We start from the raw sequence: 25,286 nt of genomic DNA on the forward strand, positions 1-25,286 counted from the left end.
GGGCCGACACTGCCTATAACCCTCATGTTTATTAAATAATTTTCTTCAATTTGTCTCTTTCTTAGTATTAATACAAGTTTTACACTTTTAAACATGGGGTATTTTTCATTCAAGACACACGTAATTAACAAAATTTTTTATTTCATCTTCCAAAAATTAGTTTAAAGAAAACTAAGAGCATCAGAAACCACTTTAAAACGTTACCTCTTCACCTCATGAACATTTGACACTCTTCTATCGCCACTTCTTCAAATTATTACAGAAAACTCTTTACATAAAACAGAACATAATCATAACAGCAGCAGTCATACCATGTAACAGGACTTCATTTGTAAACTGATCGATGCTGGAACGCAAATAGTGAACGGGTGGGTGGAGGGGGGCGTCGAGGGGTCCTCCCTCAGAAAACTTTAAATAAAAATAAATGTGATTTCCTGAATTTTGGTGTATTTTAATGGGTTGTTAAACATCTATGTGCTTGTAAAGATTGATTTTTTTTTTTTTTTTTTTTTTTTTTTGCGGACCCCTAAACACTGACTCGCGAACCCCTGGGGGTCCGGGGACCCTAGTTTGAGAACCACTGGTTTAAACTACCTCATGGTTGGTTAAAGACCCAGAAGCAGCTCACTGCATCAGTTAGAGGGAAACATCTGAAGCGTGTTCATTACTGCAGCCATTTTCTAATGAGAGGGTCTCATCTGTTTGTCTGCCTAAATCCAGTATGTAATGTTTTTTTGACAAATAAGCTACAATTTAATATTAAAAAATGTCTGATGTTTTTTATCCATGAGCAGCAAACAGCTCCTCCTTCAGCTGAACTGGAAAAGTGCTGACATGAAGGTGAAACGTCTCACCTGCTGCTAATCAGACCTAATTTGTCCCCAAGTCATTGCTGTGACAAGTGCAGGTGAATGGTACCTCCAGGCTTGCAGCTTCCCCAGTAGGACACAACCAGATTTCTGTGCTTCGAGCAAATGCCACAGAGTTAGTTAATGCGTAGAGGAGCCGATTGTGTCTGAGCAGCCATGTCTGAGATCAAGCTGTGGGCCTTTTGGAGGGCCGTTCTGGCTGAATGTTTAGGAACGATCATCTTCGTGTTCGCTGGCCTCTCTGCAGCCATAGGGAACCACAATGTTTCTTTTCCTGACCACGAGTTAAAAATGGCACTCGCCTTTGGTTTGGCCATCGCTACGCTGTCGCAGTGCGTAGGTCATGTGAGCGGCGCCCACTTGAACCCCGCCGTCACTTTGGGCTTGCTGGCCACCTGCCAGATCAGTTTTTTCCGGGCCTTCTTCTACATGGTAGCTCAGATGCTGGGTGCTGTGGCTGGCAGTGCCATGGTGTACGGTCTGAGGCCAGAAAGCACAGTCGCCCTTGGTGTTAACAAGGTAAGGGTGAACCCATGCGTGTCCAATTTGTTTTGTGTAATCTTTCTGTAATAAATTGCATTTAGTGCAAAGATTGGGTGGTATTTGGGGAATTGTTTGCAGCAGACTCTTGTTAATGTGAATGTGTCCTGTGCTCTGTCTTAAGAGTGAACAGCTGGTGATTGATTTAAATGGTAAAGCTGAGCTGTGTTGGTGCATTTAAGGTCTCCTGTTGTCCTAATCTTTTGGGTTAGAGATAATTCACACTTTTTTTTTTTTTTATTGAGGTAATACTGAAACATTCTGAACAATATAAAGGCAACTTTGAGTTGCATTAGTTTGGAAATATGTACTTTTAAGCTTGCTGCTAGGCTGAGCCAAGACTAGTTTCATTTTATAAACACTTGCGTCAATTTTTCATCACTTTAAGTAATTATTTATAAATTCTCAATTTAATGTGAAACCATGTGGTCTTTGGCCCTGCTTACTAGCTGTTTTTAATCTGATCAAAATTAAACAATTTTTCCAAACTTGGTTTGAAAAGTGCTGCCCACAAGCGTTTTTTTTTTTTTCTGAGCAATCATTTCTAAACTTTTTTTTTTTTTTTTTTTTTCTGCAGTAACTCGAGCTCCAGTTCAGTCTAATATAGTAAACTTTGATTAGTGCAGCTTTTACTTCAGCCATGATGGTAACTCTGTTGTGGATGCTCTAAAGCGCTGCTGTAACTTTTTTATCTCCAGCTAAAGTCCTGGAATATTCCAATCACTGACCCCTAAACATGTTTTTTGTTTTTCCTCTTTGTGCAGTTAAATGGAATCAGCCCCTGTCAAGGTTTTGGGTTTGAGTTCCTGCTCACCCTGCAGCTGGTCCTGTGTGTGTTAACGGTCACTGACAAAAGGCGGAACGTTCGAGAATATGCACCTCTGGCATATGGACTTTCCATGGTGACGGGGCATCTTGCTGGGGTGAGTTGAAACACGTCCTTCTGTTTCACTGAGGCCTGACACAATAAGCTGGTGTTGTATGAACTTGCTGTTGGTCAGCCTTGCTTGCATTGTGCTGATGAGCAGCCAGAAATGTAATTTCCTCTAATCTGGTTTACAGATCAGCTACACAGGATGTGGTATCAACCCAGCTCGATCTCTTGGGCCTGCACTTATCCTGCTGTCTTTTGAGAATCATTGGGTATGCATTGTGAAACTGAAAATAACGTTCATTCATTCAGTTTTATTGTTGTTGTTGTTGTTTTTTTTTTTTAGTTTATTTTATATTTTTATTACATTTTATTCATTATTTTGTTTAATTTATTTTAAAAAATTATATTTTATTTCATATTTTTTTCATTACACTTCATATTTTTCATTTTATGCATCTAATTTATTTATTTATTCAAGCAAGAAGGCAAATTTCTGTTGAGCGTTTTTATTATTTGCCTCAGGTGTACTGGGCCGGACCGATGAGTGCTGCTGTGGTGGCAGCACTTCTGTACAATTACCTGCTGGCTCCCAGAGAGGAGCGTTTTACTGAACAAACACGAGCCTTGCTTTGCTGCGGATGGGAAGAAGTGGTAGAAGAAGAAACAGAGCCTCTTCTGGGAGAAGCCAAGGGCGTGGAATGATTAAAGGAGCTTCTCTGAATGAAAATGCTCAATTTTGTATTATGTTTTTCAAAAAAGTTGCATCATTGATGCTCAAATATAAAATTTTATGAAGCCTATGTTTTTATATGGGCACTTTTTTTAAGGACAAGATGTGAATATATTTAAGTTTACATGTTGATAGAAGTCAACACACATTTTTTAAACCACCAGTACAATAAAATCCCAAAATAAAGGCATGCCTTTAAAACCATCAAACAGATTACATTTGATGAAACTGAAACATTAAGATTTTGTGTTTTTTATAGAACAAGATTTGAGTTTTTCACTTCAGTTCCTGCGACTTCATATGACACTTTGTTGCTGTTGGCTGTGATTGAATAGAAAACTTGAATCCTCTGAGGAAATTGTCGCAGGAGCAGCACAGTTTAAGATGGGTACAGAAAACTGCCTAAAATGCGTATAACGGGTACAATAAAAGGCAGCATGATGCAAGAACAGTACACTCGCATGTGTACGAACTGTGTAAAATTGTTTCAAAAACCTCGGATTAATTGAAGTCTAATGGAAATCGCGTCATGAGGCATATAAGGCTCACTGTCAAGTTTTGAGGAAATTAAATAAAGTGCGCCTTTATAGTCCGAAAAATACGGTAATTTAATCGGTGCCTCTGCAGCAGAAAGTAAATGTTACGACTTTTCGCGTATTTTTACCTATTTAAATTAGTGCACATTTTATATATTTATACCTGAGCTGCTTTGTTTATGCATCTGAATCTTCCCTGTTCTGTGTCGTGTCCAGTCAGGGTTGGTGGTGAGGGTCTGTTGGTGTGAACACTAAGGATTTATGGCTTCTCACTATATGTGACTGCAGTTTGTGTGGAGGTTGTGCCAGAAGTTCATCACGACTACAGAACGCGACTTTTATTAAGCCGAAAGAAAATAAGTTTTGATCAGATGCGTTTGTGATTGACAATCTAGTGATTTGACTGTAGGAAAAATTATGAAATATCAAATGTTTTAAAATTAAAGTTTAAGATGGGTTTTGAAGGATTTGTTTTTGGTCAATCGATGGTTTAAAACACTTAAGGGCTGCAAAGCTGCTACTTTTAGGTGTTGCTCTATAAAAAATTGAAGCAAGTTTTGCCGTTTGCCATGCATGAGTGAAGTGCATATTCCCAAATGATAAATAATTCAGTGTCATAAATATAATTCTTCATGCCATGCTTCACGTTTTGCCATTTACAGAAAAGCTCTGCTGTTCCTGTTAGGACCTTCAGGTCATCGAGGAGACAACAGTGTTTTGTCAAACATTTAAATGTTTTGCTCAAATGTAATCACTTGATTACTGGACTACGGTTGGTGCCAATGGCAACATGTTTGGTCTGAAATGTTTTTTGTATCCGCAGGAACAGGATGTCAGAACTTGCCCAAATAATGCCCCAAAAGATGAAAACAAGGCAGAGACAAATTTCTCAAATATTTAGCTTTTCTGTTTGCAGCAAATATTTTAATTTAAAATGTTTTCCTTTCAGTTTTAAAATTTTTACCTTTCCACTTGGTGTTTTTATACAATTTTTATTTTATTTTTTTTTTTTATTGAGAGCATTAACCACTCCCAATCACCAAAGTTTGAGACAAAAATCTGGTTCTAAACGGTGAGCGTGCGTGTTATGAATGACAACTGTCTTACTTTCCACCTTAAAAGTCGCACGTCCATATCATTCACATCACTCGAGCGCCCTCTAGTGGCTGAAAATGGTAGTGTTCAATATTTTCCATATCAGAATGAATGAAATAATCAGATCTCAGCCAAAAATTGGATTATAAATATGGGGAAAAAAAACATTAATTGCTTCAGACGATAAGTCACAGGACGTGCTAATTTCTGCAAAAAGAAGTGACTTATAGTCCGAAAAGTACAGTACTACCACATCAAATTTCAACTCAATATCTGTAAAACTCACTAAATTATGGTAATTTTTGTTTGCTAAGATTGATTAGCTGTGGTAGCCATCTTGAAGTTTGTTAGTTTTACGTGTGCATCCAGTGATTACTTTGAGTCTCATTAAAATGTCAGATGTATCATGAGACAAACGCACAAACAAATAAATGATGGTATAACGTTCAGGGAGATGCAATAAAAGTATATAACAAGCTACATATAGTAGTAAGAGTGTTTGGCTGTAGTCCAAAATATTTTCTGTACAGTATTGCTTTAAAATGTGTTGACTGCACATAAATTGGATGTGACGTGGCCATAGTGGCGATTTCCTTTCTGACTCCGTCACAAGAATGTTGTTTCTCCATTTTTTCAAACGTCAACCTGCTCACCTCTTTTTTTATGACTCGTAAATATTTGACAGTCTCAACACAGTGAGATAATCATTACATTACCTTCAAATGACTCCAAATTTCAGAACTGAAGGTTGACCAACAGCGATGTAACGTGAGGGCCATCCAACCAGCGTTGTTTAAACACACAAGTGTTCGCATGAGCATCAATCAAGATGAGAGGCACATCGCCTTGGTACTGTATGTTCCTCTGTGTGAGATGATCTTGAACAAGTTTATGAAAGTTTACAAAAGTATTCATTGGGTTGACATCTACATCGGATTACCTTTTGTACACAAGACTATTCAAGACAGCTACCACAGCTACTCATGGCCAACACAAAAATGTCTAACTCAGCCACTTGTGTGTATTTTAGGTGGTAGCTGAACATTATACCCAACATTTATTCTGGGTGCTACGCATTGTGCAAACAGCTGGGTTCGCATTTTTTACAACTTTGAGCATCAGCCCTGTTTGTCTGTTAGCAAAGAATGTCTTGAACCACAGGACAGATTTTAGTGAAACTCTGCAGAAGTATTGATTTGATGTAAATCTACAACTCGGTGTGTGACTGTTTAGGAAGCATTCACACTTTTTGTGATCCATTTTTTCTTCCGTATAATTTTTCTGCATCTTTCTCGTTACACAATTTTTGTGCTATATTTCAACAATTCATAAATCAAAACGTTCAGCTCTTTCAGGAGAATTTTTGTGCTTTTTTCTAAAATTGTCTTCTAAAATCAGCTTGTTATGCTACTTTCAGCTTATTTCTGCTAGTTTAAGCTTTTTTTTTTTTTTTGCTATTTCAGCTATTATTTAGCTGTTTTATGCTAATTTTAGCTCTTTACTGTTATTCCACATTTTTTTGCACTCGTTTAAACTTTTTTTCACTCCAGTACAGCAAAATTATGCTCTCGCCACTTCTTTCTGGTACTTTCAGCTATTTTCTGAAAAAATGTAGTTTTTCTTGGTAAGTCACTGCTACTTTCAGCCTAATTGACTTCTTTTTGCAAGTTTCAGCTTGTTATGCTCCTTTCAGCGTTTTTATGCTAGTTTCAGCTTTTTCTGCTATTTCAGCTACTATTTAGCTGTTTTGTGCAAATTTAGGGTGCATTCACACTAGCCCTGTTTAGTTCGCTTTAATAGAACTCTAGCTCGTTTTCCTAGAAAGTCCGGTTCGTTTAAGGAGGTGTGAACGCACCTCGACATCGAACTCTGTCACGGAACAAAAAGGCGAACTCTGGCCCGGGCTAAAACCTAGGTCTCGGTCCGGTAGAAGCGAACTCCAGCGCGGTTCGAGTACGGTGTGAATGTAAACAGACCGGACCCGCTCCACAGGGTAAACAAACACGTATTTCTCTGACCTTATATGGAGCCGTCAGCTGCCTTGTGTGGAAAAACAATATTCTCCAGGGTCTTCTGTCTCATCTTCTGCTCATGCTAACACCATTTATGAAAAATTACAAAATATAACTCCTAAAACTGCTAAAACGTGATGCCACTTCGTTTTTATTTTTATTTACAGAAGAAGAAGAAGACGTGTCTTCAGAGGTTTTTGTGTCGTTTCTTTCAGTAGTTCTTGGTGCAGCGCCCCCACAGGCGAGTGGGGGAATAGGTTGGTTCAACAGGTTGACTCGACTGCACAGTGCAGTGTGAATGCAAACTCTCCAGCTCAAATGTAAACAAAAGGTCATGAATATTGGTCCTGAACCGAACCGAGTCTACCGGACTATCTGGTGTGAAAACGACCTTAAGCTTTTCAGCTGATCCCACATTTTTAGCTCATTTCATCCATCCATTATCTTTACCCACTTATTCCATTTTGGGTCACGGGGGTCGCTGGTGCCCACGTCCAGCAATCACTGTGCGAGGGGCGGGGTACACCCTGGATGGGTCGCAAGTCCATCACAGGGACACATAGAGACAAACGAGACAAACAACCATTCACTCTCTCACTCACACCTAGGGACAATTTAGAATTACCAATCAGCCTAACATGCATGTTTTTGGTCTGTGGGAGGAAACCGGAGCACCCGGAGAAAACCCACGCATGCACGGAGAGAACATGCAAACTCCACCCAGAAAGGCCCCTGGTTTGAACCAAGGACCTGCTCGCTGAGAGGCAGCAGCTCTACCAGTTGCACCACCGTGCTGCCCATAGGGTATTCATTCAACCTTTATTTAGACAGATAAATCCCATTGAGCCTCAAGGACTCATTTACAAGAGAGAGCTGGTATGCTTCTTTCTATGCTTCTTTCTGCCTTTTCAGCTCCTTTTCAGCTTTTTTTTTTTTTTTTTTTTTTTGCTGCTTTCCTAATTTTGTATTGATTTCTGACTGATGATTTAAACCTAATTCAGCTAATACTGGTTTTTGTTTTTTTCTTTCTTCTGCTCATTTAGGCTTGGTTTTTTTCTTTTCAGCTACATTTCAGCATGTTTATAACTTATTTCAGCTGTTTGTCCGCAAGTTCTTCTGCAGCGAGCATTCACACTGCATTTTCACAGGAAATGCCATTTCTCTAGTTTAAGTTTTAGAGTCAACTTAATCCATGATGACCGCTACGGCTAAATGACATTAGTCAACACAGAATTGTTGATATCTCAGTTTTCGAGATTTTGAGCTAAAACATGGTGTGGTGTTCACTGAGAGTCATTCTCAGCACATCCTTCAGTTGCTAACAAATATAAATATGACAATGTTGCATGAGATTACACATAATTTCTTACATAATATCATTTTAGTTTACAATTCAGACATGAAAGTTGATGGGCGATATACTATCCTTCAAAGAATACTAGATCTTTAATTGTGACTGTTTTAAAACAGGTCAAAAGCTTTTTTTTTTATTAACTTTAAAGCAGCATTAAAAATATATATAATGCCTGTTAAGGCAGGAATAGGAAGAGGCTTCTAATGGTTGAAATAATCCAATTCAGATGAAACATCTGGCTCAGTCTAATCAAAAGTTTGGATTGTCTCTCAGCTTCTTCTGAAAGTTCATCTGGCTCTATGTTCATCTTCTTTATGTGAGGATGCTGCAACATTTTCTTCATGTTTTTAGGATTTCAGAGGCATCATGTGACAAGAGGCAGACCCAAACCATCCTTTGTGTGTTTGACCTCAGAGGTCACAGCATTGTGTTCTGCCTCTTGTTTTCACATTTGTCTCCAACAACACAGACAAAGCTGGTTTTGTTTCCCCTCGGCCATTTTGTCTGAGCATGTTCATCAAATTATTTGGCTCTCATCTTCAACTTGATTAGTTTGAATTGAAACTTGGCAAGAGGCAGTTTTCATCATTATATTTCATCTGGCTAAAATAAACTGATGAGGACGTAGGGCTGACCTGGATTTAAACTGAATTTGCAGCGACGATTAAAGAGATTTGAAATACTCGTTCAGTCAAAATGTTTGCGGTGATGTTTCTTTTTCTTTCTTTCTTTTGCTAAAACAGCAGATAAACAGAAAGAAATGAATTAGTGGCAGAATCGAAATTGATATTGAAAATTGAACAGAAATGTCAAAAACACTAAAAAACTCAAACATACAGACAGCATCCATAAACTACATCAGCCCACAGGTGAATATTTGTGAGGGCTGTTTTTGGTTATGTTTTATAATTTATCCAGAAAAGGGAGTTGGATTTTTGGCAAAAGAACAAGTAGCTAATCAGCTGTTTTACAGTCACTGCAACAAGTTTCAACAGCTGTGAGCTTTTATTTTTCTCAATACAGGTTTTTAAACTAAAGCACATTCAAAAAAAAATTACAATCTGTATGGAAGTTATGCATCAGGGTAATGAAATCAGGCCTGTTTATGGGTTAATTTACATTTTCCTTCTCTGCCTTTACATTTTTGTACATTGGACCAACTCCTTGGTCAGATTGATACTCAAATATAAGTTTGTGATCCCTCTAGAGAGGGGGTGATTTGTTGGAAAATGTGTTTTGCAAGGGCTTCGAAGAAAGAAAGACCCATATAATAGAACCAGAATCATAAAAAGGTTTCTCAATCTTTATGCCTTAACCTGATCCTGAAACACCCACAAATCATTTTCAGCTCCGTCTCCAGACAATGACTGATGTGAAACTCTTATCTACAAGTTTCTCGTGGTGCTTACTCCCTTTCTGCTTTTCATCAGTTTTTGGCACCAGCCTGATAAAGTCACGTCCGACAGAGGGTGTGGGAGATAGAAGGTACCTGTAAAACTCTCATCACTTCCCATTTTCTCTGACCACTAAGACCACATAGATGTGATGACAGTAGCACCTGTAGAGTGATACTTCCTACATTTCACAACTTCATTGTTCTTTTTTTTAACCCTCTAAAACAAAGCAGGAGTGCAATGCAAACACTTTGCAATGGTTTGATTACAAACACTCATCAAAAGGCAGAAAGTGACCCGTTTTACTGTAATGCGAGTGAAAGCAGACCAGTGTTCCCTGTTTGTTGAGTAAAACTCAAGTTTAACAATTTTTGTCTGGGTTCAGTGGCCCAGTTGTTCTCATGTTAAATGTGACATTGTTAAACAGCATCAAAAAATCCTACAGCACAATTCTGTTACAGTTTGAATGATCGGAACATGCGGAAAATACACATTAAGACAAGAACACATGAAGAAAACATACAAAATGACCAAAGTGACCTCTGGAAACCATTTGGAAACCATTCATTAATTAACAGTAGATGTTAGTAATGAGCTCAACCCTGTTTTGATCCATATCTCCTGTGTTGTCCTCATGTCCTGTATACACCCTGTGTCCTCCGGGTCAAAATAACCCATCTTCACTAAACCCCCAATATAAGCAGCTTAATTGAATTTTAAACACCAAATTTCATCTTGCATATTGTCATTCACCACAAAATGTGTGAATACCTGAGTTTTCCCTCTTCAATTGAATTTCTATCACTTAAGAAAAGGAAAACAAAATGTGCAAAAAGGAGTTTTTAATGCATTTTTATTCATCCCAATGACTCAGTTTCTTTTGTTTTTTCTCCAGTGAACAATTTAAGACAATGCACAATACAAAAATATGAAAAATAACATAACCCATTCAACTAATTGGCACATGTAGGGCAGTGTGCAAGTGCACAGCCTTTGCAGATATATTTCTTACACCTGCAGCACACAGTATGTGTTTTACAATCCTTCTTTTGAGGGCAGAACTGACATCTCTTCCTCTTACTTGCCCTAGCTGGGGAAGTGGCTGTGGTAGCTGGATCCTCAGGTTGATCAGGAGCTCCTGCACTCTGAATAGCTTTCACAACTGCTGCTGAGGCTTCTGTGCGGGGGACATGCTTCCTTCTTTCAAAGAGTGGAGTTACAAGTGCCTTTCCTAGCTGCTCCAGGAACCCCCTCCTCTTGTTCTGCTTACGAGACATCCAGGTCGGGTTGATCTCTCTCCAAATCACAAAGGCATTGTAGGAGGAAACATCAATGATGTTGTGGAAGATGACATGGGGCCAGCGGGCAGTCATTCTTCTGCAGCTATATGTTCCAATCACCTTGTCTAGGTTGTCCACACCTCCTTTGTTGCGGTTGTAGTCTTGGATGATGATTAGCTTCCTGTCCTCACGATCGCTAATGTCACCGTCTGTGTGCAGTGTGCTCAGAAGAACTGCATTCTTATTTTTCTTTGGGAAGTAGGAAACTAGAGTGGTGTTGGGCATGAAGTAACTTTGAGGAGAAGACCTCGCTCTCCTTTGATGCAAGCAGTGCAGGTGGGAGCTCAGGCTTGTTCTTTTGAACTGTACCAACCATGGTGATCTTCCTCTTCAGGAGCTGCTTTCCAAGTTCATAAGAGGTGAAGAAATTGTCACATGTCACATTGTGACCCCATCAGTCCCTCTTTCACATCAAGCACAACTCACATCACCTGGTTCTTCTCTGGGCATCCACTGGTCGGCTTCCCAGAATAGACTTGCATTTTCCAAGCATAGCTTGATTTGGCATCGCAAGCCACCCATGACTTGATCCCATATTTTGCTGGCTTGCTGGGCATATACTGCCGGAAAGGACAACGACCTTTGGACAAAAGACATTAGCATCAGTGATTAGTATCAGTGTCACAGAAAACAGTCAAAGAAATCGATAGTGAAAATCACTTTTATTACAAATATGAAAACAGATTACCTCTAAATGGAACCAGTGGCTCATCCACTGTTACGTCAGGCCCTGGATTGTAGAGGTAGGGCAGCCGCTCCACCCACTTGTCCCATACCTCTCTTATGGCTGCAAGTTTGTCTGTCACACGTCTTGCTGGTCTTGACTCACGGTCATCAAATCGTAGCAGTCTTTAGTAGATGTGAAAGAGTTTGAGTGGCATTGTGGCTCGGAAAATTGGCCTTCCACTCGCTACATCCCATAGACTAGCTGCAGCCTCACCTCGGGACCTGTATACACCTGCTAAGATTAGCAGCCCTAAGTAGGCCTGCAGGTCAATCTCATCCATCTTTCTCCAGCTGTCTCCATATTTGTGAAAACCCTCCAGATTTTTCATCTCCAGGATTATTTTTTCTATTGCTGGTGTGATAAACAGGTAGAATGTAGAAACAATGTCATGGGCATGACAAACGGCATACCTTGTGGGTCCTGGGGTCATCTTTATGACGTTTTGTTCTGCATGCCTGCCGTGTTGCTCATATGCTGCTGAGGACCATGTTATTTTGCCATTTTTTTTAAAGGAAAGTCTCTCTTTCAGCTTCAGGGGTTTCTTCTTCTTCTGAAGATGATTCATCATGCTCTGGGTTGTATTCCTCCCCATCTTCTTCTTCGGATACATCCTCCACTTATAACGCACTCTCATGGCTTCAGCACAGACAGAATTTGGGGTCCTGTTATCTGCAGCACCTTTATAACCTCTGGAAATAAACAGGTGGTCTTCTGAAGTCTGCGAGAACACCACCTGATTTGCCTTGTTTATTTCTGACTGATCTGAGACACAACTAAATAAATTGTTGAACTATACGAACAATTGAACAGAATTCTTTTGTAAAGAAGAAATAAGATAACGCAAAAATTATCACCAGGATAAAGGGGATTTCATTTTTAAAGAAACTGTATATATTTCGTACAAACAGCCAGCTGCTTAGTGTTTTGTTTGTGCAAGTGATGTAGTGTAAAGTTAGTCTTAACTATGACAGGATAAAGGACATGCAACACTGTCACCATGTGGTCAAGATTGGATTTCTGCTTGCTTAGGCCTGAAGGTATAAAAACAAAAGCATCACTCAAACTTACCATCTATATTCATAACTACAACACAGCAAGAAGAATATTTTTCTCTCTGGTTCAGTCCAATTTCAGTGGAGTGTGCATTATGATTATACTGTAAATGTTTTTGGATCGATTTTTTAAAATATCTAAATTGTTTTGGAACCATGTTTATTAGTCATTTTGCTTTAAAACAAATATACTTATTTGCAGTTTACTTTTGTTTGTTTTCATATAAAAATTGTTTAGGTGTCACTGACTTTGTAAATGTTGGTAATTGTAGTTTGGTAGTCATAAAGTTAATTGCTGTGTTTAAACAGCCATTGAGAAAACAAACAAACAAACAATTAAGCAACAGTCAAAATTACGTTATTCTCAATTTTGGACTTTTTTTTAATCAATTGCCTATATTCAAAAATCAAGAAGTCAAACACTAAAAGCAGATTTATTGTTTGTCATAATGAACCAGAGATTTACACTTAGTCATTTACATACTCATTTAGTTTATTATTATGGATTAAGGAATACCACTCCTTAAACCATTATAAACTGGGAAAAAAAAGTTTCAAATTTGCCTGAAAAAATAGGAAAATATTTATATAAAAAAAGAAGGAAATAAAATAAAAGATCAAATTGTACAAGTCATGTCTTTGAAATGTTAAGTTTTTACTGGGTTTTAAAATTTAAATGAAGATATTTGTACCTCCTCCCCCTGTTTATTGTTAGTTTATTAAATTTTTATACAAATTTACTTTGCAAGTACGATTAGAAGGTTTTTATTTTGAAAGTGTGCCACTTGGGAACGGAAGTAAATCACGGCAGTTCCGGTTGTAAAGATGTCGCCGTCCTTGTTCAATTTTGTCAACGCTAAAGAGAAATTTATGGTGAGAAATGAGATTTTGTATAAAATACAAAAAGAATACGTTTGATTTTATGAAAGACGTTGTTAATAAATTCATAACAAAGTTTTAATTTTGTCTGAAGGTTACGGTTAGTGTTTGATATGTTAGCATAGCATGTAGCAAACGAAGCTAAGCTAAAGGAAAGGCTTCCTAACGTTCTCATTGTCCTTCTCCCCGTCTCAAACAACTACAGACTGCTGCTAGAGATGCGTTAGATGGTAAAACCTGCAAGCAAGTAGTTAATGTGTTTAATCAGATCTCCGGGAAGTAAGTTTTTCTCCCGTCGACTTTTAATATGCTCATGAATGTTGTAAAGCCGAGTATAAGAAATGATGGCTTGTTGTTACAGTGAGACAGAAAAGAAGACCACACTAGACCAGGCTTTGAGGGGTGTTCTTGGTGATCTGATGGTAAGAATGAATGTTTTATTTTGTCCCTGTTGTTAAATAGTGTTATTTATTAGAAATCAAAACCCGTAACTAATATGTTTTTCTGCAGGATGAGCGGAAGGATAACTGTGATGATTGTCTGTCCCTCATCTACTTGAGTATTGACGCTGTCACTGAGGGTATGTCAGTCTTTTAATAATTAATAAGTCTATTATTATTATTGAATAAAATTAAATAAATCTGGATTGGAAATTTATTCAGTGTTTTTTTATTGTTAAAAAAAGGCCAGGCCAGTAATGAAGGACAAAAGTTTAAATAATAATAAAATCAGTATTCATGTCCTGATGCATGCTCAATAATCCAGGTAGATAAAGCTAACAAGGTTGAGTCAGGTCTTCACGACAGATTCTTCTTCGTTAAAATATTTAATCATAAAAGACTAAACGACCTTGATTCAGCCTTGTTAGATTTATTCATGTCGTTAAGATTTGGTTGCACTTTTGTTACTTACTTGTTGACTTTTGGAAAAACATGATCTTTAATTTCATTTGAGCACACATTCATTTTCTTACTGCCAAAATAAATTGCAATAATACCTCATGGGTAGAAGGAATGTGAGTCCTGTCCAAAGTCTCTTATAGCAATTTAAACATTAAATATTTGCAGTTTCTGCCTCTCTGTGTTTATGCAGGTATCTGCTCCGCTACGACTCCTTTTATTCTGCTTGGAGATGTTCTGGACTGCCTTCCTCTTGACCTGTGTGACAAAATATTCTCTTTTGTTGAGGAAAATGTTTCTACATGGAAATCGGTATTTAAATGGATACTTTTTCCCCCACTAAAGTCAGCTGAAACAGAAGATTTAATTATTGTGTCTGTGATCTCTTCTCTCCAGAACTCCTTTTATACTGCAGGGAAGAACTATTTGCTGAGGATGTGCAACGGTAAAGCTCTTATATGTAAGACTTTTTGTTGTAAACAAAACTCTGTTTCATGATTTTCTTATCCGTCTGTATAGATCTTTTAAGGAGGCTGTCCAAATCCCAGAACACAGTATTCTGTGGAAGAATCCAGCTTTTCCTTGCACGGCTCTTTCCTTTGTCTGAAAAATCGGGTAGGATTACAAATAATCTTTTTTTTTTTTATTTGACAAATTAAATGGGATCAACTCCACTGCTTTAAAAAAATTAAGTAGTTTAACTAATTACATCCATGTTTTTCTATTTTGTTTTCATCCAGGCCTCAACCTACAGAGCCAATTTAATCTGGAAAATGTAACAGTATTTAACAAAAATGAGCAAGAAACCACTTTTGGCCAGAAGGTGAGATGTTACTGTCGTGGAAAAGAGATTCCCAAACGATCAGGTGTAGACTTTTTCATATTTATTACAAAGCTTTGGAGAACAGCCAACAACTCACAGAAAATCAATGCATTTACAGGTACACTTATCAATGCCTTCATCTGTCTGAGGTTCTTCTGACCCGTTCTGAGATTCCTAAAGGCTGTTAGTTTATAGAACCTCCTGGTGTCAGTTTCCTGCCCCTCCTTCCCGTACTGTGCAGCTGTTATCAAAGCAGCTGTGCACAGAAATGATTAGGAGTTACCCAAGGCAAAAACACCTCATGGACTCTGGGAACATGTCACTGATTCTACCATATCAATCAAACCTTGAGTTGAGCAGAATAAAAATGATCTCCAACAGTCACATCTGTAGAGAATGATCATGGAAACATTTATCATTCACAATAACAGTAAAGGAGCAGAAAAGGTTATAAAGTCTATATTAATATAAGATATAGAGCATAATGCTTGCATATATACGCATTCCCTCGACTTGCTGCCTAATTTTTTATAAATATTTCAAATGAATGTCATAAAAGCTTAGCTTCTTTTCTAAAGTGCTGCTGTCTATATTGTAGACAGTTGAAAAGGAAGATGGTATGGAGGTGGAGGAGGGGGAGATGGGGGAGGATGATGCCCCTGCGCCATGGTGAGAGAAAGTGTCACACTGTAATTTGTCATGTTTGTGTTTTTTTTTTAATTTTTTATATACCTTTAAATAAATTTAATCTTTGTTTTTCTAGTTCTATTCCCATTGACTACAACTTGTACAGAAAGTTCTGGATGTTGCAGGACTACTTCAGAAATCCGTTGCAGTGCTACGAAAAATTCTTGTGGATAACATTTGTTAAGGTAATCCACCTCACTGTAAAGCCTGTAAAATACTTTATTACTGTAATATGCTTTTGTTCTTCATTTGACAGATTAATATCTTAAAAGAGGGTTAAAATAACAGTTTATCCCCTGCATTTGTTGCTTTTTTTTCTGCTCAGTACTCTGATGAGACCCTCGCTGTGTTCAAGAGCTACAAGCTGGATGACACGCAGGCTTCTAAGAAGAAGATGGAGGAGCTGAGAGCATCTGATGGGGAACATGTTTACTTCGCCAAGTTCCTCACAAGTGAGAAGGTGGGACGACTTCATGTGAACTTTTATACCATGTTTAAATAAGATGCATCCTTTATTGTATTTATTTCTGGATCACATCTTTATTAAATGTGTGTTTTTCTTTTTTTTAAAATCAGAATAATAATAAAAAAACTTCACTGTCTTTGTTTCGTCTCCTGCAGTTGATGGACTTGCAGCTCAGCGACAGCAACTTCAGGCGTCACATTCTTGTACAGTATCTCATCCTCTTTCAGTATCTGAAGGGGCAGGTCAAATTTAAAAGGTGAACCACGTCTCTGCAGTCACATTAAGCAGTAAATCTGTGGGACACCTTATTTGTGGACAACTCATACCGTTTTCTTTATGCTTTTGTTTTCTTGCAGCTCCAGCTGCGTCTTGAATGATGACCAGAATACATGGATTGAAGATACAACTAAACTTGTGTATCAGGTCAGTTATAAGATGTAAAGACTCAGTTTGAACAGTTCAGAAGGGACTGTGTGCATTTCTGTATTAAATTAGATTCAGCCAGCAGAACAAGACATGTACTGGTCTAAATAACAGCAAACCATGGGACGCAAAATACTCTGATCCGAATAAACGAAGACAGAAATATTAATATTCTAAAATTAGTCACACACAAGGTAATAAAAACAAATGATACAATCAATAAATGTTTTCATTGAAGCCCAATGTTTTGTAGGCCAGTTTCCTTCAGACCAGTATATTATACTTTATTTAAAAAGTATTACTTATTTGGACTGTTTTGCAGTCTGGATTTCTTCGTGAAAGCAACAACAGTATATTTCATAGTTATCTTAATAGCAGGTGTAAGATGTTATTCTCTTGAACAGAAATATTCTTCACACATGGGTTCATAACATTTTTTTTAAGCTTTCTGACTCCAAATAAGGTCTAACCCTTTACATGTTAACTTGTAGCTGCTGAGAGAAATTCCTCCTGATGGAGACAAGTTTGCCTCCATGGTTGAGGTAAGAGTCACCCTTCAGACATACAGACATTAATAAATTAATTCACATGTATGGTCTGTCGTGTGTTACTGTTGGAGTTCTGTGTGCTCTGGTCAGACTGAAATGTTTTTGACTCTGAATCTCATCTTTGGCAGCATATCCTCAACACAGAGGAAAACTGGAACGCCTGGAAAAACGAGGGATGTCCGAGCTTTGTTAAGGAAAGGTACTGAGTAAAACTTTAGAAGTGGAGGATGATGAACACTTTCCTCGAGTTGTAGAATAGAATAGAAATAAAATAGAAACAGCCTTTATTGTCCCACGGATGGGAAATTCAAGTGTAACAGCAGCAACAGATAAAAAGATAAAAAGATTTCACACAAAAGTTCCTAAATGTTAATAAACAATACAAACAATACATGTATTAGGTGATTGGTCAGTTACAACAAAAGAGTGTGAAGAGTGAACATACAGTAGCTTGCCAAAATGACAAGTGGTTGTTTTTTTTTTCTTCCTCCCTGGAACAGAACAGTAGATGAGAAACCGAAAAGGCCCACCAGGAAAAGACAAGCTCCAGAGGACTTCCTTGGAAAAGGGCCAGACCGAAAGATTTTCATGGGAAAGTATGTTATCTAACGAGGAGCGGGCTGTGCTGAGTGATCCGAACCTAGTAAAATAACAAAAACAAACCTGCCCATTGGAAACATTGTGAAATAGTGCATTTTTTTATGATTAGATCATATTTATTAGTGAAAATACCTTCTTTTTTTTAACTTCATGAGGAGTTGTTTATGTGGAGTACAGTGCATCTGGAAAGTATTAGCAGCGCTTCACTTTTACACATTGTTTTGTTACAGTTTTATTCCAATTTTTATTAAATTCATCTCTTTCCTCAAAACTCTACACACAATATATGACCATGTGAAAAAAAAAACAGATTTTTGCAAATTTGTTAAAAACAAATCTAAGAAATCACATTTACGTCAGTATTCACAGCCTTTGCTTTATACTTTGTTGATTCATCTTTGGCAGCAGTTACAGCCTCGGGTCTTTTTGAATTTGATGCCACAAGCTGAGTACATCTATCTTAGAAAGTTTGTCCCGTTCTTCTTTGCAGTACTTCTCAAGCTCTATCAGGTTGGATGGAAGTTGTCTGTGCAGAGGGTTTCAGATATCTAGATGTTCAATAAGATGCAAGTGTGGACTCTGGCCTGGCCCCTCCAGGACATTCACAGAGTGGTCCTGAAGCCCCTCTTTGAGATCTTGGCCATGTGCTCTGGGTTGTTGTTCTGCTGAAAAATGAACCGTCGCCCCAGTCTGAGGTCAGGAGCTCTCTGGAGCAGGTTTTCATCCAGGATGTCTTTGTACATTGCTGCATTCATCTTTCTTTCTATCTTGATGAAACTGCCAGTTCCCGCTGCTGAAAAACATCCCAAAGCATGATGCTGCCACCACCATGCTTCACTGTAGGGATAATATTGACCTGGTGATGAGCGGTGCCTGGTTTCAGAATCAGAATAAACTTTATTGTCATTGCACTGAGGTACAACGAGAACATGTACGTACAGTCGTCCGAAAGATGGGCGGAGTGCACGAAGCTGCTACTATAAAAAGTGCGGCCCTCTTATTCTTATTCGGAATAATATTTTGATTAGATGAGAAAAGTGAAGAAAACATGAGAGACGGTATAAAAAAAGATCTCTCACGCCGTGTTCTAGACAGGGCACGATTTGAGGCATCAAAAGTTTCCTCCAAAGAGTTCAATCTGTCTCATGAGACCAAATAATTTTGTTTCTCATGGTCTGAGAGTCCTTCAGGTGACTTTTGTCAAACTCCAAATGAGCTGCCATGTGCCTTTTATTAAGGAGTGGCTTTAGTCTGGCCACTCTACCATACAGACCTGATTGATGGATTGCTGCAGAGATGGTTGTTCTGGAAGGTTCTCTCTTCACAGAGGAATATTGGAGCTCCAACAGAGAGACCATTGGGTTCTTGGTCACCTCCCGGGCTAAGAACCTTCTCCCCCATTTGCTCAGTGTAGACGGCTGGCCAGCTCAAGGAAGAGTCCTAGTGGTTCCAAACTTCTTCCATTTGTGAATGATGGAGGTCACTGGGCTCAGTGGGACCTTCAAAGCAACATAATATTTTCTGTATCCTTCCCCAGATTTGTGCTTCAAGACAACTCTCTCAGAAGTCTACAGACCATTCCTTTGACTTCATGCTTGGTGTTTGAGCTCTGACATGCACTGTCAGCTGTGGCACCTTCTACAGACAGATGTGTGCCTTTCCAAATCAAGTCCAATCAGCTGTATTTACCACAGGTGGACTGTATTTAAGTTGTAGAAACATCTCAAGAATGATCAGTGGAAACAGGATACATCTGAGCTCAATACTGAACTTCATACTAAAAGCTGTGAATACTTTTGTAAATGTGATTTCTTAATTTTCCATTTTTAATAAGTGCAAAAATCTTAAAATGTTCACATCATATTAGAGTATTGTGTGTAGTTTTGAGGAAAGAGATGAATAAATTTTGGAATAAGGCTGTAACATCAGGTCTCTCTTGTAAATGAGTCCTCGAGGCTCAATGGGATTTACCTGTTTAAATAAAGGTTGAATGAAAAAAAAAACATAACAAAATGTGTAAAAAGTGAAGCGCTTTCCATATGAACTGTATTTTCTAAGGTAAATTAAAAAAAAAAAACCTTTGTGTTTTGTTAGTGATGAGTTGACTCGACTGTGGAACCTGAACCAGGACAACATGGAAGCGTGCAAGTCCGACAGCAGGTCAGTATATTTCATTTCAGCCATTTGTATACATCATAAAATAGCTTTTTATAGCCAATATGCATCTTTTTCAGAGAGTTCCTGCCATCGCTGGACGAGTTCTTCACTGAAGCCATTGAGCAGGCTGACCCCGCCAACATGGTGGAGGAGGAGTATAAGTAAGTTAGCAAATAAAATCATTTAATGATCTTCAGGGGCCTAATTCCTGTTGTTTTACCTGAATCATTGACGTTCTTAAATCCTTTCAGGGTTGTGCGTAACCCAAACTATGGCTGGCGAGCTTTGAGGCTGCTGTCCAGGAGAAGTCCTCACTTCTTTCAACCAACAAACCAAAAGTTTAAGAGCTTGGCGGATTACCTGGACAGCATGGTTAGCAAACTGGCCAAAGAACTACCGGTGAGGGATTTGTTTATATCTTAATAACTTAATTTTCATAAATTTAAAAGGAATAAACCGATTAATATTCATGTTTGTTTAAAAAAAAATGCAGAAAGATATTCCCTCAGAAGAAATCAAGACTGGGGAAGAGGATGATGATGAAAATGGAGACAATCTTCTGAAAGACAGCAACGACAGTGAGTTTAATTCAGACAGCTTTAATCAGAAGGATTTGTCATTTTAGATGTACAGTAGTCCCTCGTTTATCACGGCGAATCTGTACCCGGAAGCCCCGTGATAATCGCATGGTAAATGAAAATTATCAACCTCATTTTCATTTATCGGCTTTATCATGTCTTCGTGTCTCTCGTTCGACTGAAGACACTGGATGACAAAAGGCTCAACTCCGGTGCTCTTCACTGACCCCTCCCTTTCTCTTTAAAATCCATTTTAACCATCCAAAATTGTGTTTTTGGATCGTTAAAAGCAGCTAAGCTGAGAAGCTAAGCTACGAGCTAAGTTAACAGGCCGACCTCGGGAATAAACCTCTGTCTTGTCGAAGCTCCAAAATTCACGGCTGACACCTGTGCCTTCATGTAAAAAGTTGTTTTTCTTTGCAAAAAGAAGCTGAGAACTTGTTTACTGAAATTTTTATTATTAACAGCTTTGTGTGACAAATGCTATGCTAAAGATCTCAAACCGTACCGAGCATCCGCCATGTCAGCCCATGTCACGTCAAGGGCCCTCCCTCCCATTTTTCTTAAAGAGACACGCCTTCCTTTGTTTCAACCAGTCTTATACTGCCATCAGGTGGTCAAAAAAGGTACTACACCCCAAACAATATTTCTTCTAAAATTTGACAATTAATTATAGTTAAATTTCAAACAATAGTATCGTTTATCGCAATAATTTCTGAGACCATTAATCGACCATCAAAATTTGTTATCGTGACAGGCCTAGTCATGGCACCCGTCTCCTGAACAAGCTGAACAGTTTGATACATGGACGGTTAAATTGGCACAAAACATGCAAAAGTAGGTAAATTCTAAAAAATCGTATGGGGGAAAATACAAAAACAGGAAAACGGTGTGATCACAAACTGGACAAAACTAAACGGATAAAGAGAAAAGATTAATTAATTTAGAAGCAGAGACAAAAAGTGAGAGGTCTTGAAAACTAAAACAAACAATCCATCATTTGTCTCTCCCTCCATTGTTGCTTAGCTCCACTTAAAGGTCGGCATCCTTTTCTTCTTGTGGCGTCGGGAGGTGAGGAGCGACAAAGTGGAGAAAAAGACTTAAAGAAATAAAGGGAGGGTGAAGATTTATCTGTCAGGGAGAACAGGAGGAGGAGGAGTGGCAGCGAAGACGGTACTTGAGAATTCTTGATCATCGCCACAGCGACCAGTCACCTGGCAACGGGGTACACAATGGCTGCTGTAGCCTTGGCAACAGCTTGGTCTCCGTCGGGTACACGGGGAGGCAGGTAGACAGATGGAGTGATATGGAGAGAAGTGTGAGACTGACGGATGCAAGAAGAGGAGGAGGAGATGATGAAGAGAGGGAGCAGGTGTAAACCGAGAGCCGGTATATCACACCTCAACAGGTGCAGAGGAGCGGCCAAATGGGTGTAAAGACATAATGAGAAATGTAATGAGCTACTGACCAGAAGAATGGGCCGCCACATGTGATCCTGCACGAGGGGGGGCTGTTTGTAAGCGCTGTTTATGGAGATGCACCAATTTTATTTGTTGAAATGCACCAGCTCCGGTTTCCAGTGACGATTTTAGGTTTCAAGCTCTGCCATGCCAATTTTGATTTTGAACGACTTTCCTAAAAAAACAAAACCCCGAGTTCACATTGGGAGATTTGACAGCAGTCCTAGAAAAAAAAAACATTTATTGTGAAAGAATTCTAAGAACATTTTAGCTCATAAGCTTAAATCCATGGTAACTGGTTCACCGACAGCTGGTTTAGGACTTTTATGACATAATATGACCTTTAGACAATAAGAACATTTCTACAAAACTTTGTTACTTCTGCGGCCACCGTTTTCAGATGTGAGTCCATCCCGGACTCTGCGTCCTCCCCCTCTTTCTAGTTTGAATCTAATAAAATGACTTCAACACCAGCGGTTGGTTTCCATTCATCGTTTTTATTTTGTCAAATTATTTTGACGTAAGGGATTTTTCCTATGGTAGAAATCACACGAGCCAGCATCTTTTAAGTCTTACAGCTCACAGTTTGACTTGGGTTTCAACTGAAGTTTTCTAATATAAAGAGCTACACAGTGCGACGTGGACAAGTCCTCCATGTTTTCTAAAATCACACAGTGTGATGAGCTTAAGAACTATAATTAAAAACATACAAAGCAGTTAAGTGAAGATTACTTCTGTAGAAAATCCCCGTTTTTTTCCTAAAGGCTTTCATGTCTTCCCTCTAACTTCACTTTTAAGCATCTTGGATATAAAAATGTCAACTTTTGAGTCTTCTTTTACCGTCACAAAATCACTACTACCGTATTTTCCTGCCTTTAAGTCGCATCGGTCCAAAAATGTCTAATAATTTGGAAAAATCCATAAATAAGTCGCTTCGCCGTAGAAGTTGCATCTGTTATTCGTCATCACTGACAACCTGGACATGAGGGCCGGTGTTGTGCCAAAACTGGATCGGCTGCTAATGGCGGCCACAGGAGTGTGCACTGGAGGACTTTTATCAAGAATTTAACAAGATTAACACTTAAAAAACAATTGCTTGTTTGCTCGAAATTTTAATAAAGTTGCGTCTCAGTTGAACTTTTCCTAAATAAATGAACTTCAATGGTCAAATTAGCGCCATTTCGCAAGAGTAGCACCACGAAATGAAGCTGATTTAATGTTCTGGATGAAGATGGCAAACTATGGCAAGCCAGTTATGTCATTAATAGCCACTTTTTACCTATTATATGACACTATATCTCGAGTGCCATCTAGTGGCTGAAAATGGTAGGGTTCAATATCGTCAGTCAGAATGAATGAAAACGATCATATTGGTTTATAAATATGGGGGAAAAATCATAAATAAGTCATTTCTGCGTACAAGTCACAGGGTATGCAAATTAGGTTAAAAGGTGCAACTTATAGGCCAGAAAATACAGTAAATTGTGGTGTGACCAGAGATTAATAAATATATATAATATATTATATTCATGGATCAAGATGGGAATCAGCCCGTTTCACCAGATGAGCCGTCAACTCGTCCAGTTTCTTTTTTGTCACGGCATTTATTTTTTTGGCCTTTTTCCGTGGTCTGGACTCGGTCTTACTTGAGTTGACAGGACACGGCTTCAGAGTCTTTCCGTTGGGTGGTCCCTCCCACTTCCAGTTCCGTTCTTACACGCCTCAGCTGAGGATCCAAGCAAGTCGAGCTGAACTTAAGATTTGACATCAGCGTTGCTTTAACCCTCCTGCCGTCTTCTTGACCCACGAGCAGCAGGAGGGTTAATACTGGGAATTTGTTGTGCCCAGCTGATGAAGCCTTAAACTTCTGCTTGTTTTTTTTGGGTGTGTCCGTGACATCTTTAGGTGACCTTCAGCTCAACCTTCAGGTTTGACACAGCTACAGCTGAAAAGCAAACTATCCAGACGTGCAAACTCTTCCATTGTAGTTTAAAACGACTCCAATAGACTCATCTTATATTACAGATCTTATTGTTCCAAACTTTCTTAACAGAGCCCTTCGCTCTCAGACTTCAGGTTTACTTGTGGCTCCTAGAGTTTCTAAAAGCAGAATGGGAGGAAGATCTTTCAGTTCTCAGGCTCGTCTCTTGTGGAACCAACTTTCAGTTTCTGTCCATGAGGCTGACGCATTGTCCAGTTTTAAGACTTTCCTTTTTGATAAATCCTATAGTTGGGGTCAGCTTGGGTTTCCTGAGCTATTCCTAACTTATGCTGCTATAGGCTTAGACTGCTAGAGGACTAAATGACCACATTTCCTCACTCTGCTGCTTCTTTACTTGCTCTACTCTGTAATGATTTCTATCCTTAACATGTTTTTGTCTTTCCTCCTTAGAAAGTTCACCTGGACCTGTTCTGTGTTTCTTTTTCTACTTCCTGTTCCTCTCAAACCCAGCTGGTCGAAGCAGATGGCCGCTCGTCCTGAGCCTGGTTCTGCTGGAGGTTTTTTCCTGTTAAAAGGTAGTTTTTCCTTTCCACTGTTGCCTTTGTGCTCGCTCAGGATGGGAAGCTGTGATGAAGTGAAGATTCAACACACTCTGCTGGCTTCCATCCATCCATCTATATATATATCTATATATCTATATATCTATATGTATATATAAATACTAAAATAACTACTGCTTACTATTCCTACTTTGCAGTTTTTCACCTCTCACGGGTTTTCAGGGTACGGGTCACCCGCGATAAACGAGGTACTACCGTTTATATAAAAATGAGGACTTGGGGCTCTTCTGGTCCGGCCTGGGGATATTTCTGCTGAAATAACCGTGTCGTGAAACAGTTTTCAAAGGTTTCTAAACTAGTTATATGTTATCTCAAGTCAGTCTGGTCAGAATTAAACTACTTCTTCAAACGGAGGATCATTAAAGCTCCATCTGCGACAGGTAAGATAGTGATCGTTCACAACTTTTTCCACTGAATTCCACTTTAACAGCTCTGGACTTCCTCCTTAAGGCCCAAAATCGCAGGAATAAACTTATTTGTGTGCTTGTGTTGGGACGGGCGGCTGAGATTGTTTGTGTGTGTGTGTGTGTGTGTGTGGTATTGTGCAGCCAATAAGCCCATTAGCCTCAGGTTAAATGATTTACAGCTTCAGCTTTAAGCCCCTCCTGCAATCTCATTCCAAATGCCCCTGTGTCTATCTGTCTATCTGCCTACTTTATCTCAATGATTACCCCCCCCCCC

At 38.8% G+C, this 25,286-nt stretch overlaps 2 protein-coding genes across 2 annotated transcripts in view; both read left to right on the plus strand.

Moving 5' to 3' along the window:
- The first annotated feature begins 887 nt into the window (after positions 1-887).
- On the plus strand, positions 888-3,186 carry LOC119414680 (aquaporin-1). The gene is made up of 4 exons (XM_037681781.1): positions 888-1,388; positions 2,174-2,332; positions 2,472-2,552; positions 2,806-3,186. The coding sequence occupies exons 1-4, from the start codon at positions 1,026-1,028 to the stop codon at positions 2,983-2,985; spliced, it is 783 nt and encodes a 260-aa protein (XP_037537709.1). The 5' UTR covers positions 888-1,025; the 3' UTR covers positions 2,986-3,186.
- Positions 3,187-13,316: 10,130 nt separating this feature from the next.
- Positions 13,317-25,286, plus strand: part of thoc1 (THO complex 1) — a 30,418-nt gene continuing 18,448 nt past the window's right edge. Inside the window, exons 1-20 of the mRNA XM_037681782.1 lie at positions 13,317-13,396; positions 13,608-13,681; positions 13,764-13,824; positions 13,913-13,982; positions 14,495-14,613; positions 14,698-14,746; positions 14,821-14,916; positions 15,042-15,124; positions 15,723-15,793; positions 15,888-15,996; positions 16,137-16,271; positions 16,433-16,533; positions 16,634-16,700; positions 17,192-17,242; positions 17,377-17,447; positions 17,749-17,844; positions 19,943-20,008; positions 20,083-20,166; positions 20,257-20,404; positions 20,499-20,583. Coding sequence (XP_037537710.1) covers positions 13,349-13,396; positions 13,608-13,681; positions 13,764-13,824; positions 13,913-13,982; positions 14,495-14,613; positions 14,698-14,746; positions 14,821-14,916; positions 15,042-15,124; positions 15,723-15,793; positions 15,888-15,996; positions 16,137-16,271; positions 16,433-16,533; positions 16,634-16,700; positions 17,192-17,242; positions 17,377-17,447; positions 17,749-17,844; positions 19,943-20,008; positions 20,083-20,166; positions 20,257-20,404; positions 20,499-20,583 — 1,684 coding nt within the window. The 5' untranslated portion in view covers positions 13,317-13,348. The remainder of the gene's footprint in view (positions 13,397-13,607; positions 13,682-13,763; positions 13,825-13,912; positions 13,983-14,494; positions 14,614-14,697; positions 14,747-14,820; positions 14,917-15,041; positions 15,125-15,722; positions 15,794-15,887; positions 15,997-16,136; positions 16,272-16,432; positions 16,534-16,633; positions 16,701-17,191; positions 17,243-17,376; positions 17,448-17,748; positions 17,845-19,942; positions 20,009-20,082; positions 20,167-20,256; positions 20,405-20,498; positions 20,584-25,286) is intronic.

This window comes from Nematolebias whitei, chromosome 9 (assembly GCF_014905685.2).
Source record: "Nematolebias whitei isolate Nwh7 chromosome 9, NemWhi1, whole genome shotgun sequence".
NCBI lineage: Eukaryota > Metazoa > Chordata > Actinopteri > Cyprinodontiformes > Rivulidae > Nematolebias > Nematolebias whitei.